At 41.1% G+C, this 14,810-nt stretch overlaps 1 protein-coding gene across 1 annotated transcript; it reads right to left on the reverse strand.

The window, feature by feature from the left end:
- Window positions 1–5,331: 5,331 nt before the first annotated feature.
- On the reverse strand, window positions 5,332–14,655 carry LOC129867079 (synaptotagmin 1-like). Its single transcript, XM_055940240.1, has 6 exons — window positions 9,467–14,655; window positions 9,179–9,258; window positions 8,524–8,925; window positions 8,333–8,452; window positions 6,679–6,790; window positions 5,332–6,557 (listed from the first exon to the last, which is right to left on the reverse strand). The coding sequence occupies exons 1-6, from the start codon at window positions 9,678–9,680 to the stop codon at window positions 6,247–6,249; spliced, it is 1,239 nt and encodes a 412-aa protein (XP_055796215.1). The 5' UTR covers window positions 9,681–14,655; the 3' UTR covers window positions 5,332–6,246.
- Between the last annotated feature and the right edge of the window lie 155 nt (window positions 14,656–14,810).

Genomic DNA, 14,810 nt, shown 5'->3' on the forward strand with positions numbered 1-14,810 from the left:
CGGTCCTTGTTAGTCCCTGATGTTTATGGGAGGGGGGTGTTATGCCCCCCTCACTCTCCCTGCCTCCGTTTGTGTTTTCATTTGCAGATTAGGGACAGGTGGTGCTGATTAAGTTGAGGCAACAAGTAGCACATGAGTTTGGGATCAACTAGGAGAAAAGTTCCTGGTGCCCAGTCCTGGCTCTCTCCACAAGCACTATTTTGTTTTTATCTGGTTGATTATGTTTTTTGATTAGGTGCACCCTTTAACATTGACACACATTTTACCTTCATCCATGCATCTCCATTACACCCCCCACATGCCTACTTTCACACTTCACAGGTTCATTTGCCTTTGTAGTTTTATACTTTGTGTTATTTAAATATTTGTGTTACTCCTTAACTGCCTATGTGGACTCCCTCGCTTGTCACCATCTAAGAGCCAGGTTGTGACAACTGCAGGGATAGTGGGAGACATAGTAGTGAGCCAAAGACAGCTCTTATTGTGGGTGAGGTGGGTCTTTGGCTTGTCTCTAACACTGACTCAAAGATGCAAATGTGTGTGAATTGTAATTCAACTGGGAGGAAAAACAAGAGCAGACAGGACAACAGTGAGAATGAGGACTGACGTGTAGTCCTCACAGGAACTTGAGGTCTGTCTGTCAGGGGCTTGGAAACTTCTAGACTTTACCCAAGGGAAGAATGTGGGAGATGGAGTGTGGAATTTTGTCAAAGGGGAGGGGCTGACGAGTAAGAGACCTCTCTGCTTTGTTATGATTTCCTGTGCTGTGAGGTCAGATGGCCGCAACACGAGTTTCACACAACTTCAATGGTGCCACACTCGATGTCACTATTTGAGTAATTGTCTTTTCTTCTGACAAAGAAGAAATGCTCATATCCCACCTGTTGAGTCATGTTTGTTATTTTATTTAATTTCTGAAAACTAACTAAGAATTGATGATCCTACATGGTAAATTCAAACAGCTTAGCTCTGAAACAAAAAAAAAAGAAACTCCCACAACCTTTTCCTATGTAACCCAACATTCTACTCTATTGACTTCATCAGAGCCAATTGACAGTGGGAATATATTTTCTATTTAACTAGGCAAGTCAATTAAGAAAAAATCCTATAATGACGGCCAGTTGTGCGCCGCCCTATGGGACTCCGAATCACGACCGGATGTTATACAGCTTGGAATATGTATAGCAAGCGTAAACCTCATGGAATTTACATTTTTCTCTTAGGCAGATTGGCTGCATGTCACTTATGTAATGGTCTACAGTAAAGTGTGCTGACTGCTCACCCATTGGTGATGCCTAACCTACAGTATATCCTGAAAGTCCTATATACAGTATCAAGTTCTGCTGTGGCTTGCAGCAAATAAAACTGTTTGGTGTCTAACCAGGACATCCCATACTCGCATTTCAAAGCCAAGCTGTAAAATACACATCTTTGACTGATACAACTTCAAATTACACCCCCTGCTATGACCTTTATTTAGAATAGTATGTTTGTATGTTTTTTTCTACACAATTTACGTTTCTATAAATGAGAGATGACGCCACAGGTGAAGTTCTCAGCTGTATTCACTGTGTGGGAGATCCTAGGAGGTTTAGGAGAGCGGTAAACGACGGTGGCTAAATGTTTACGTCTAATTTCACACTGGGCAATAAATGAAATGGCAGAGCAGCTAATGACTGACGTAACTGTACTATTTTGATACCGATATTTTGGAACTGCACCTTACTACAGTCTGAATCAATCGAACGTGATGAGAGCAACTTTTCATTGTTCAACCAGAAGGGAACTATGAAATTGAAGCTGCAGGACCACTTAGAGTATTATGGCTGTGTTCATAGTGTGTAAGCCCCTTGGTAGACTGGACAGAATTTCCCCTCCCTAACAGCTGTACGACATTGAGTGGACAGTAATTGCAGGCAGACTGCAGCCCCTCTAAAGGCATGGCAGTAAGCCCCTTTCATAGTTCCAACAGAAGGGAACTATGAAATTGAAAGCTGCATGACCACTTTAAGAGCATTATGGCTGTGTTTATACTGTGCATTCACTGTGTAAACCCCTCAGTAGACTGGACAGAATCTTCCCTCTCTAACAGCTGTACAACATGAAGAGTGTGGACAGTAATTGCAGGCAGACCGCTCTAAAGGCATGGCAGTAAGCCCCTTACATCTCAAGGTCTCTGGGTTTATTTTCTCATGCCTCTGTTCACGGACAGACAAATTAGGAGATAGCTGGCTGATACCCCCCTGCCCACTAACAGCACATTGCCCTGGAGAAGGGGTGGGCACTGCCTGGGAATGGCCTTGAAAGGGTGAGATGCAAGCTGGCTACTAATCTCACATCAGCAGCTCACAGTGTTGAGAGAAGTTTTGTGGTGTTTCATTTTGTGATTGGGGATGCACATGTTTTGGAGTTGCAGTCTGAACTCAAAGAACTCTCTTCTGTTCTGATTTTTCTTCTTCGCTTTTCATTCTCTAGTCTTGAGTAAGGTTGGGGTTTGACTCAGCTGCCACATTTCAGTTTTTCCTCAGATGATTGTTGCAGGACAGCCACATCAAGGACAAACACTGCATGATAGACTATTTGATGACTGATCTCGCAAAGCCAGACATGTCTATGAATATTGCATATCCTCAGACTACTGTCATAACTGTATAGTCTGGCATGGGAGTCTTGTTGACAGTTATGTCTATCATTATAGACAAATGTATGGACAGAACTGACTAGATAATAAATAATGTATCATGATGTACAGTAGCTGGTAAACTGGGGAAAGTACAGTAATATAACCATTGAGCTACAGTATATATGAATGATTATAAACTGGGTGGTTTGAGCCCTGAATGCTGATTGGCTGAAAGCTGTGGTATATCAGACCGTATACTACAGGTATGACAAAACAATCTCTTTACTGCTTTAATTACGTTGGTATCCAGTTCATAATAGCAATAAGGCACTTTGTGGTATATGGCCAATATACTACGGCTAATGACTGTAACTCTGCGTTGCGTCGTGCAAAAGAACAGCCCTTTGTCGTGTGACACACGAGGCTTGTATGGCCTTTATGCCGCATCCAAAACAACTGGGAACTCGGAAATCACCCATTTCGTAATTCTTAGTCGTGATGTATTGTTGTCTCTACCTTCTTGCCCTTTGTGCTGTTGTCTGTGTCCAATGTTTTTACCATGTTTTGTGCTGCTACCATGTGTTGCTATCATGCTGTGTTGTCAGGTGTTGCTGCCTTGCTATGTTGTCTTGGGTCTCTCTTTATATAGTGTTGTTGTCTCTCTTGTCATGATTTGTCCTATATTTATGTTATTTATTTGTTATTTTTTAATCCCAGTCCCCGTCCCCGCAGGAGGTCTTTTGCCTTTTGGTAGGCCGTCATTGTAAATAAGAATTTGTTCTTAACTGACTTGCCTAGTTAAATAAAAATAAATACATTTAAAATATATATATATATATACTCGGGGCAATTTCTAGAGCTCCGACTTGCTGATCTGAAAATCACTGACGTCAGAATTAGATTTTTTTTTCCCGAGTTCCAAGCTGTCTTGAAAGCAGCATTACCAAGAAGTAGTGATGGGTCGAACAAATGGCTCTTCTTGAATGGTATAAGAGCCGTTCAGTTGGCTCCCTAAATGGCACACTGCTACCGCTGCTCGTAGAGCTTAAAATAACGTTTTTCTGCAGATAAATTACAAAATGATTAAATAGTGGGGACAGCGCGTCAATCTGGTCGACGGGCATTTCGAGACTTTTTGGCCCACCGAAAATAGTCGGAAAGCTAATCACTACTAACAAGTTACAGCAGAGCACCCTCATGTGGTCAACAAAGGTACACGCTAGACCAGAATGAACATACCTAAACTGCTTGTGGAAGTCCAACTTCAGAGCTGAGACTATAAATATGTGAGTGTTTTAACAAAACATAGATATCTTCAAGGTTCTAGTGATGCTGACATGCAACAATTACCATAAGTTAAGAATCTTTGTGCACTTCATTAATGTGGAGTTGGTCCCCCCCTTTGCTGCTATAACAGCCTCCACTCTTCTGGGAAGGCTTTCCACCAGATGCTGGAACATTGCTGCGGGGACTTGCTTCTATTCAGCCACAAGAGCATTAGTGAGGTCGGGCACTGATGTTGGGTGATTAGGCCTGTATTCCAATTCATCCCAAAGGTATTTGATTTGGTTGAGGTCAGGGCTCTGTGCAGGCCAGTCAAGTTCTTCCACACCGATCTCGACAAACCATTTCTATATGGACCTCGCTTTGTGCACGGGGGCATTGTCATGCTGAAACAAGAAAGGGCCTTCCCCAAACTGTTGCCACAAAATTGGAAGGACAGAATCATCTAGAATTTCATTGCATGCTGTAGTGGTAATGTTTCCCTTCAATGGAACTAAGGGGCCTAGCCCGAACCATGAAAAACAGCCCTAGACCATTATTACTACTCCACCAAACTTTATAGTTGGCTCTATGCATTGGGGTAGGTAGTGTGCTCCTGGCATCCGCCAAACCTAAATTAATCCGTCGGACTGCCAGATGGTGAAGTGTGATTAATCACTCGAGAACATGGTTCCAATGCTCCTGAGTCCAAAGGCGACGAGCTTTACATCCCTCCAGCCGACGCTTGGCATAGCACATGGTTATCTTAGGCTTGTGTGCGGCTGCTCGGCCATGGAAACCCATTTCATGAAGCTCCCGACGAACAGTTCTTGTGTTGAAGTTGCTTCCAGAGGCAGTTTGGAACTCGGTAGTGAGTGTTGCAACCGAGGAAAGGCGATTTTTTTACTCACTAAGCGCATCAGCACTCGGTGGTCCCATTCTGTGAGCTTGTGTGTCCTACTGCTTTGCGGCTGAGCCGTTCTTTCTCCCAGATGTTTCCTCTTCACAATAACAGCACCTGCAGTTGACCGGGGCAGCTCTAGCGGGGCAGAAATTTGATTAAATGACTTGTTGGAAAGGTGCCATCCTATAACAGTGCCACACTGAAGCCACTGAGCAGTAAGGCCATTCTACAGTCAATGGTTGTCTATGGAGATTGCATGGGTGTGTGCTCAATTTTATACACCTGTCATGAACGGGTCTGGCTGAAATAGCCGAAACCACTAATTTGAAGGGGTGTCCACATACTTTTGTATATATAGTGTTTAATATTCACAGGTGATCAGGCACTGCTCATATCAGGTAAGCAGCTGGAACTTATGATTTATCCACATAATTTCAGTATAGTATAATAGTAAAGCATAGTCTATACTTCACAGAGAGGTGATATCAATTTTGAGAAATAGCTTGAAAAACGAAATATTAGTAAACCTGGTCCTCCACACATTTCCATTTTTTATTTTACCTTTATTTTACCAGTTCGGTCTCATTGAGATGACCAAACTCTTTTACAAGAGAGACATGGCCAAAATAGCAGCACACAAAGTTGCAGACACGTTTACAACGTAAAACACAAAGAACTACAGTTTAAAAAACACCAATTTACACACTGAACAGCAAGATGATTTGGGAAAGTGTGGTGCAACTAGGAGTCAAAATATTGACAGCCCCCCACTTTCCATAATTTCCCATTATAGTGTTAACCTAGCTTTGAACTAATATAAAGGGACAAGCTCCTTTAATTTGGAACTGGAATGTTTTTCTCCGTACGGGCCTTAGGCACAATCACCCAAACACAGTCAAGTGAGCACAGGCGATAGTTTTCATTTGTTTGTTGGACAGAAATGGGAGCTGTTTCAATATGGCCTTATAAATAAATAAATTACCAATGATGTAATCTCCGAAAGAACTAATGAAAGCCAGCCCACTCATATAGAGGATACAGTGATGTGTGAGAGCTTTGGAGTCAGTAATAAACCTCAGCGCCCCATTGTACACAGTGTCCAGCATTCATAATGACTCCACAGGGGCATACATGTACAAGATATCACCATAATCAATTACAGGGACAAAAGTATCAGAAACAAGCCTCTTTCGCACTTCAAAAGAAAAACATGACTTATTATGAAAATAAAAACTAAATTTGAGCCTAAGCTTTTTCACAAGACCTTTGACTTGGGGTTTAAAGGTGAGACACTCATCTATCAAGAAACCAAGTTCTTGTAAGTTGCCACTCTTTCTATTTGCTTGTCCTGCATAGTGACTATACATGGAAGAGTATGAGGTTTCATCTTAGATTTTGTGAAAACCATCAACTGTACATTACAAGAACATAGTCAAAGTAGGGGGCCTGGCTGACCTTAGATCAACAACGGATGCCACTTTGCTATTGGCTGACAAATTGATCGCATCATCAAACACCAGTGTTCCTCCTCTGACCTCTTTCCCTTTCCAAAGGTGACCTGGCCAACCAGGCGTTTGGATGACTTCCTGGCTGCATGGATCTCGTACACAGAGACCACAATGCAGCACGCCCTGATCTGTGGGCCTGGCAAGGTGAACATCATGACTTCGTTGAAGACGGTCACTTCACACAGGGTCTTAGCAGTGGACTTCTGGTGCCGCAGCTTGAACTGGTTGCAGAGGACACTGATCCTGGCATACAACCGAACTAGAGAAATGAAACTAACTGTTTTAAACAATCACCAATCAATCCTACCTGTATCTACAACGCAACAGTATGCAACGTCTGCTCAGTAATGAGTTTATCACACAAGAAAAGTGCCATTTACCTTTGTCTTTTTTACTTTGCTGAGGCAGTGCCCTGATCTTCAGCAGACCCACCTCCAGTCTCTGGAGGGTGTGGAGGTACTTTAGAGAGAGAAGCACCTCTCCAACCATGTCCTGGAAATTGTAAAACTGTATTACTAAAGTCACAGTACACAGACAGGTTTGATATAATTTGGACATACACTCCCCTGTGTATTTATTCGGACAGTGAAGCTAAAAGTTGGATCTATACTCAAGCATTTTGGATTTGAGATCAAATGTTTTATATTTTTTATTTATTCAACCTTTATTTAACTAGGCAAGTCATGAGGTGACAGTACAGAATGTCACCTTTAATTTGAGAGTTTCTGTATACATATCAGTTGTACTGTTTAGAAATGAAAGCACTTTATGTATCTAGTCCCCCCATCTGAAGGTGTCATAAGTATTTGGAACACTTCACTTACAGTGTATTCAATTTAGTCAAAGTTTAGTATTTGGTCCCAAATTCCTAGCACACAATGACTACATCACACGTGTGACTCTACAAACTTGTTAGATGCATTTGCAGTTTATTTGTTGTTTGTGTTTCGGATTATGTTTTGCCCAATATAAATGAATGCTAAATAATTTATTGCATCATTTTGGAGTCACTTTTATTGTAAATAAGAATATAATACACTGCCGGTCAAAAGTTTTAGAACACCTACTCATTCAAGGGTTTTTCTTTATTTTTACTATTTTCTACATTGTAGAATAACTATGAAATAACACATATGGAATCATGTGGTAACCAAAAAAAGTGTTAAACAAATCAAAATATATTTTAGATTTTAGATTCTTCAAAGTAGCCACCCTTTGCCTTGATGACAGCTTGCACACTCTTACCAGTCAAAAGTTTGGACACACCTACTCATTCAAGGGTTTTTCTTTATTTTTACTTTTTCTACATTATAGAATAATAGTGAAGACATCAAAACTACGAAATAACACATATGGAATCATGTAGTAACCCAAAAAGTGTTCAACAAAAATACATGTTGATTTGTTTTACACTTATTTGGTTACTACATGATTACATATGTATTATTTCATAGTTTTGATGTCTTCACTATTATTCTACAATGTAGAAAATAATAAAACAAATTAAGAAAAACCCTTGAATGAGTAGGTGTGTCCAAACCGGGGCGGCAGGGTAGCCTAGTGGTTAGAGCGTTGGACTAGTAACCGGAAGGTTGCAAGTTCAAATCCCCGAGCTGACAAGGTACAAATCTGTCGTTCTGCCCCTGAACAGGCAGTTAACCCACTGTTCCTAGGCCGTCATTGAAAATAAGAATTTGTTCTTAACTGACTTGCCTAGTTAAATAAAGGTAAAAAAAAAAAAAAAAAAAAAAACCTTTGAATGGTACTGTGTATGTAGCAGAAAAGCTGTAAAAAAAACAAAACAAGATAAGTGTCCTCCAAAGAGTGGATGTGTTAAAAAAATAACAAATATATATAACACACTATAAGTGAATTTGTCCAAATACTTCAAATTGGGGGACTAGACACAAAGTGCTTTCATTTCTAAACGGTAAAACGTATGTATGAAAATACCTTCAAATAGAAGATGTTTTAGCTTCACTGTCCAAATAAATACGTAGCGGAGTGTAGGTCCAGATAGATTGTATCATCCACCTTTTGTGGTGTCTGTAGATCCTCCAGTACTTCAAGAGGGTATGAGATTTTCATATCACACAGAGAAACTCTGACCTCTCCCAAGAACCCATGCCTGGAGAACTTATCAAAGTCTCTGACCTGCAGAAAAGAGGAAAGTATTTTGGTTATCTGATTTAATTATCTAATCAATGTAACACTACGTTATGTACCTCAAACCTGACGGTGGTGTGAGGGACATCCTCCTCCTCCATAGAGCAGGAGAACTGGTCCCCAAACATAGGGCTGCTGCTGTCCTTCACCATACGGGACTGCCATTCAGATAGCACACACTGCAGTGAAGGAGAGGACTGCTCCTCCTTATCATGCCTGGCCCATAGCAGCCGAACCCTCACAAAGGGGTCCACACTGCGGCTGAAGTCCCTGACCGGCAGGCCCCGGGCCTCCAGGACGGTGACCACCAGTCTGGACTGCAGCTGGTCATAGTAGAGGGAGAAGCGCAGGGAGCCCTTCACCTCCTCCTCCAGCTGGTTCCCCAGGCCGGGCAGCTCCACATGGCTGCCCATGGACAGGCAACGGCTCAACCTCCGTGCCTCTTCATGGAGCTTCTCCACCTGGGGACCAGATATGGTCATACTGTCTATTTCAGTGCGTTCTCTAAACCACAGCTCACTGACATAAGCCCTCTGTTTGATTTATGTGCATTCAAGAACAGCACGACTGCAAAGATACACACAGAATGTTAGCTATTCATCATAGTAGAAGCTTGTTGCTCCATATTTCAGTGTAGACATAAGACAAAATGGGACAGCGTTCCTTGTAAGTAACAAAAGGAATTAATAGTTACAAGTAATAGAGTGCTTTAACCTTAAAATTAGGCCTCTGGGTTTCCGTGTAGAGGTCTCCTGTCTTTGCTGGCTTGCCATCAGATGAAAGTAAGTCATCCACTGCATTTAATAGAGAATTAAAGCAGCATAACAACTTGTCTCCTGTTCATGAGCCAAAGTCTTATCCCAAAGATATAAGAATTTGCAGTAAAGAATGTTCAGTACTTTAATTATTATTCCATCCAGTTCTACTGTACATTGGTGCTTGACCCATATATGGTTTGACCAACAACCAACTGATAACTTAGATTCATTTTAGTTAACTTACCAGGTTCCTTTGAAGCCTGTGAGCAGTAGCGGTATAATTGCCACACCAGAATGCCCATAGCAATCAGGAAGAGGGTTACAGAGATTCCCAGGATACAGTACTTGACCTCTTCATTGAAGGGCATACGTAGGTCCCCAATAGACAGGTCTACAGTGGGAAGGAAACTCATGTCTCTCTGCCATCTAAAACCCTGCAGAGCAGGATGCCATATCATTTCAGCACTTGTAATGTTCTATTCAAATCATATATTTACCCTGGTGTCCTACAGTATATGCAAAATTAGTGCAATTCTCAATGGTCAAACAACATTCATGAGATCCAGTAACAAACTTTAGACCAGTCTCCTCTATGGAATGTGACTTGAATATTTTCATGTTCGACCCATCATAGGTTCATATTATTAATGCACATTTACATTTTAGAGATACATTTTTTTTGTTAGTGTTGCTGTATAACAACTCTGTCATAACAAGGAAATTATATCAGATAAGTAAACTAAAGATATCTATCATATCATCTGGCTCCCCAATAACATGTTACAGTATTACACATAACATACAAGCACTGTATATATCAATAAAGTCACCCTATATCCTTAATCACTCTATTCTGTCCATTCATTTAGAATTGGCAGATACAAATATACAGTGACACTGGCAAACATCATCTGATAGAGCTACAGTTATGGTAAAAGACTAAACACAATGTGATATGTGTGAAGTAAGAAAATAAGACTTAATACCTTATGACATCATCTGTCTGTCCCTCTCCATTCACTGTCACCTGTGATTCCATTACCATACATTCATCCTCTGGCAAAATGACTTACTGATCCTATCAGTACCTGCCTATTCACCACCTGGTTTAACAGGTCTGATTAGTTTCTAAGGAAGTTTCAAGACTGCCTCGTCTTATTGTACTTTCTCCACAAGCAGCCTTGACATTTGTAGATAGACGGTTTCACATTACTCTCTGGCTCATTGTTCCACCAGCACTATTTGCAAAGCCACTGCTAGATAAGGTTTATCACATGCAGTACCCAAATAGCTGCCAGATGAATGATAAGATAGTGCAAATAAAATAAAACAGGCTTGAATTATTTCAGCATTCACCTAATAGTGTTTGGATAACTAAAGAACAAACAAAAGCATTCTTAACATACGGATGAAAAAGTGTTTTTATCATATCCACTTCCTTGTTCCTCATTTTCTAAAAACTTTTGTGCACAACTTGTATTTCAGATTTATCTAACATCAGAAAAACTCCCACTATGCGTCATATGGGATAACACATGGAATAAATGTTATTTTGTAGGATAATTACAAAATGTTCTAAAGACAAGTAGTACAAATAAATACTCTCCATTACTATTTTGTGTAATAACACCAAAATGCTTTTCATTGGAAAAGAGAGCTGTAAAATGCATCACCCTTTCAGACATAACAGTGGGATATTTCTATATAATGACATAAAGAAGAACCGGATCAGTCACTGCTCAGAAATAAAATATTATAATTGAATATCCTCTTAGTTTGTGGATTACAAAGAAGTCACATGGGAAGTTACTTATCCAAAGCTTTATCTTTTGTTTTATATGTAATGTAAGTGCCTTAATGTGTTTGGACCCCAGGAAGAGGGATCCATAATAAATACAAATACAAATAAGAACAGCTTTCTCAAAGAAAAACAGAATGTCAACTATTTTATTACTTGCCACTTCAACCTGTTGCACATAGACCTATAGTACAATTAACTTGTCTATTTTTAATAACATAGGTTAGGCATACAGTATCAGTGTTACAGCAAATTAAGCTTATGTCATATATACTGAACAAAAACACAGAATGTAAAGTGTTGGTCCCATGTTTCATGAGCTGAAATAAAAGATCCCATAAATGTTCCATATGCAAAAAAGCTTATTTCGATCAAATTTTGTGCACAAATTTGTTTACATTCCTGTTAGTGATCATTTCTCCTTTGCCAAGATAATCCATCCACCTGACAGTGGCATATCAAGAAACTGATTAAACAGCATGATCATTACACAGGTGCACCTTGTGCGGGGGACAATAAAATGCCACTCTAAAATGTGCAGTTTTGTCACACAACACAATGCCACAGATGTCTCAAGTTTTGAGGGAGCGTGCAACTGGCATGATGACAGCAGAAATGTCCACCAGAGCTGAATGTTGAATGTTCATTTCTCTACCATAAGCCACCTCCAATGTTGTTTCAGAGAATTTGGCAGTACGTTCAACAAGCCTCAGAACTGTAGAACATGTGTAACCACGCCAGTCCAGGACCTCCACATCCGGCTTCTTCACTCGTGGGATCATCTGCGATCAGCCACCTTGAAACCTGATGGGTTTGCACAACCAAAGAATTTCTGCACAAACTGTTCGAAACCCCCTCAGGGAAGCACATCTGCGTGCTCGTCGTCCTCACCAGGGTCTTGACCTGACTGCAGTTCAGCATCATAACTGACTTCAGTGGACAAATGCTCACCTTGGATGGCCACTGGCACGCTGGAGAAGTGTGCTCTTCACGGATGAAATCCCGGTTTCAACTGTACTGGGCGGATGGCGTCGTGTGGGCAAGCGGTTTGCTGATGTCAACGCTGTGAATATAGTGCCCCATGGTGGAGGTGGGCTTGTGGTATGGGCAGGCATAAGCTACAGACAATGAACACAATTGCATTTTATCAATGGCAATTTGAATGCACAGGGACACAGTGACGAGATCCTGAGGACCATTGTTATGCCATTCATCCGCCGCCATCATCTCATGTTTCAGCATGATAATGCACGGCCCCATGTCACAAGGATCTGTACACAATTCCTGGAAGCTGTATATGTGTAACGGATGTGAAATGGCTAGTTAGTTAGCGGGTACGCGCTAACAGCATTTCAATCAGTTACGTCACTTGCTCTGAAACCTAGAAGTAGTGTTGCCCCTTGCTCTGCAAGAGCCGCGGCCTTTGTGGCGCGATGGGTAACGATGCTTCGTGGGTGACCGTTGTTGATGTGCGCAGAAGGTCCCTGGTTCGCGCCCGTGTCGGGGCGAGGGGACGGTTTAAAGTTATACTGTTAAATATGTCCCAGTTCTTCCATGGCCTGCATACTCACCAGACATGTCACCCACTGAGCATGTTTGGGATGCTCTGGATCAATGTGTACGACAACATGTTCCAGTTCCTGCCAATATCCAACAACTTTGCACAGCCATTGAAGAGGAATGGGACAACATTCCACAGACCATAATCAAGAGCCTGATCAACTCTATGCGAAGGAGATGTGTCACGCTGCATGATACTGACAGGTTTTCTGATCCACGCCCCTACCTTTTTTTTCAACCTGATCTCAGAGCATTTTGTATTATTCTGTATGTAAATCCAAAACACTCCATTTAGTATATGTTTAGTTTCATATGGTATGTATTAATTTGTGGATGTCCATAACCCATTTCATATTATATGTTACGAATTATAATTCGTATGAAATGTTACATATTTACAAAATGTACAATATGTTACGAATTTGCAAACGTATGATATTGTAATGACCTGACTAGATCATAAAGGAGCAATTGTCCAGACAGAGGCTTGAGTTTACGAATTGACGGTTTATTAAACCAACTTTACACAGGCTACTGTTTGGCCGTAGCCCACGCCAAATAAATGAAAGATAACAACAAGCCAACCGTGACCTTCTCTTGTGAAGCCCAGACGTAAGAGAGAGAATAAAGGCTAAACCTGGTCTTAACTTCCAATGCTCCATCCCCCTGCCCAACCTCCCTCCACGCCACTCCGCCAACCGCCAGGGTGCCCGGCATCAGAACATTCCAGGCATTCACGTGATTGGCAGATAGCAGGTTGATTGGCATGTCGGACCCCACGAACACTGGGCACTGGTAAGTACAACACAACCACCTACTAGCCTAACACATAACTGTCTGTGCGGGTCGCTACAATATGTTAAGAATTCTAGCTAGGTGGCTAACGTTAGCGAGCTAGCTAGGGGTTAGGGTTACGTTTAAGAGTTAGGTTAAAAGGTTAAGGTTACAGTAAGGTGAAGGGGTAGCTAAAATAGTTTGAGGTTAGGGGAAGGGTTAGCTAACATGCCAAGTAGTTGCAAAACAAGCAAAAAAGTAGTAAGTAGTTCAAAATTAGCTAATTAGCTAAAATGGTCTATGATGAGATTCAAACTCGCAACCTTTGGGTTGCTAGACCTTCACGTTATACACCCAACCACCCTAATTTCGCCTTAACCATGTCTTATGTAACCATACTAAACATAAGATTTACATACAGAATATGAAATGCTCTGAGACCAGTTTTATTTTAGGGTATCTGTGACCAACAAATGTATATCTGTATTCCCAGTCATGTGGACTCCATTAATTGGGGCCTAATGAATTTATTTCAATTGACTGATTTACTTATATGAACTGTAACTCAGTCAAATCTTGGACATTTTTGCATGTTGCGTTTATATTTGTGGTCAGTGTAGAACATTACATGATGCAATTGTAGTGTAAAACTGCTATCTAGGTAGTATATTCAACATTGCATAAACGCGCAAACCATCAACTTTATAAAATCGTCCATGGTGATTTTCCAATCATCTGGGTAGTTGCTTCCCGGTATAGTGTAGAAATGAACCAGACGTCCACCAATTACTGACAACACAGGTGATTTGCATTATTGTTATTTCTAGCATAATGGTGGAACATGTTTCATATAGAAGTTAGCATATTTCTCCTGTTTTCTTCTCCACCTTCTTGCCATTAAATCGAGTTAAGGAGGAAATCAACGCCTTTGCAGCCTGAATGGAGAATGTGTCATGTATGAACTGGTCCACAGGAAGTGTAGAAGTGTTTATAATCAGCTGCATGCATTCGCCATCTTCCGGCCTTTGGGCTAGGTTTCTGGCAATAATCTTACCCGGAGCAGTGCTCACATCGCCAGAATTCCACTATTTGCAGACCGAGGCCTCGCCTGGGTCCTGTCACCTTTAACGTTCGTCCCCAAAAATTAAGCGTAACTCACGGTTATTATGAAAAGCCATTAGATATTTTGGCCTATTTCTTCGTATGCACTGTAGTGACTACTGACTCAACAGTACACAACGATTTACTTCAGTGGTTTAGCCTAGTCACCCAATTAAAGGAAGAGGGCGCAATAACCACATCAATAGTAGGTCAACATAGCACATAATGGAAAATAAAATGTAGCCTAAAGTGTGTAATCATTTAGTTCAAAAAAAAGTATTAGGCCTAAAGCACCTTATCCTTTACCATCTGCCTGCCCGAAGATGGTAAGACAAGTTTACCTTCTCACTAATAC

The sequence above is a fragment of the Salvelinus fontinalis genome, chromosome 12 (assembly GCF_029448725.1).
Source record: "Salvelinus fontinalis isolate EN_2023a chromosome 12, ASM2944872v1, whole genome shotgun sequence".
NCBI classification, from domain to species: Eukaryota; Metazoa; Chordata; class Actinopteri; order Salmoniformes; family Salmonidae; genus Salvelinus; species Salvelinus fontinalis.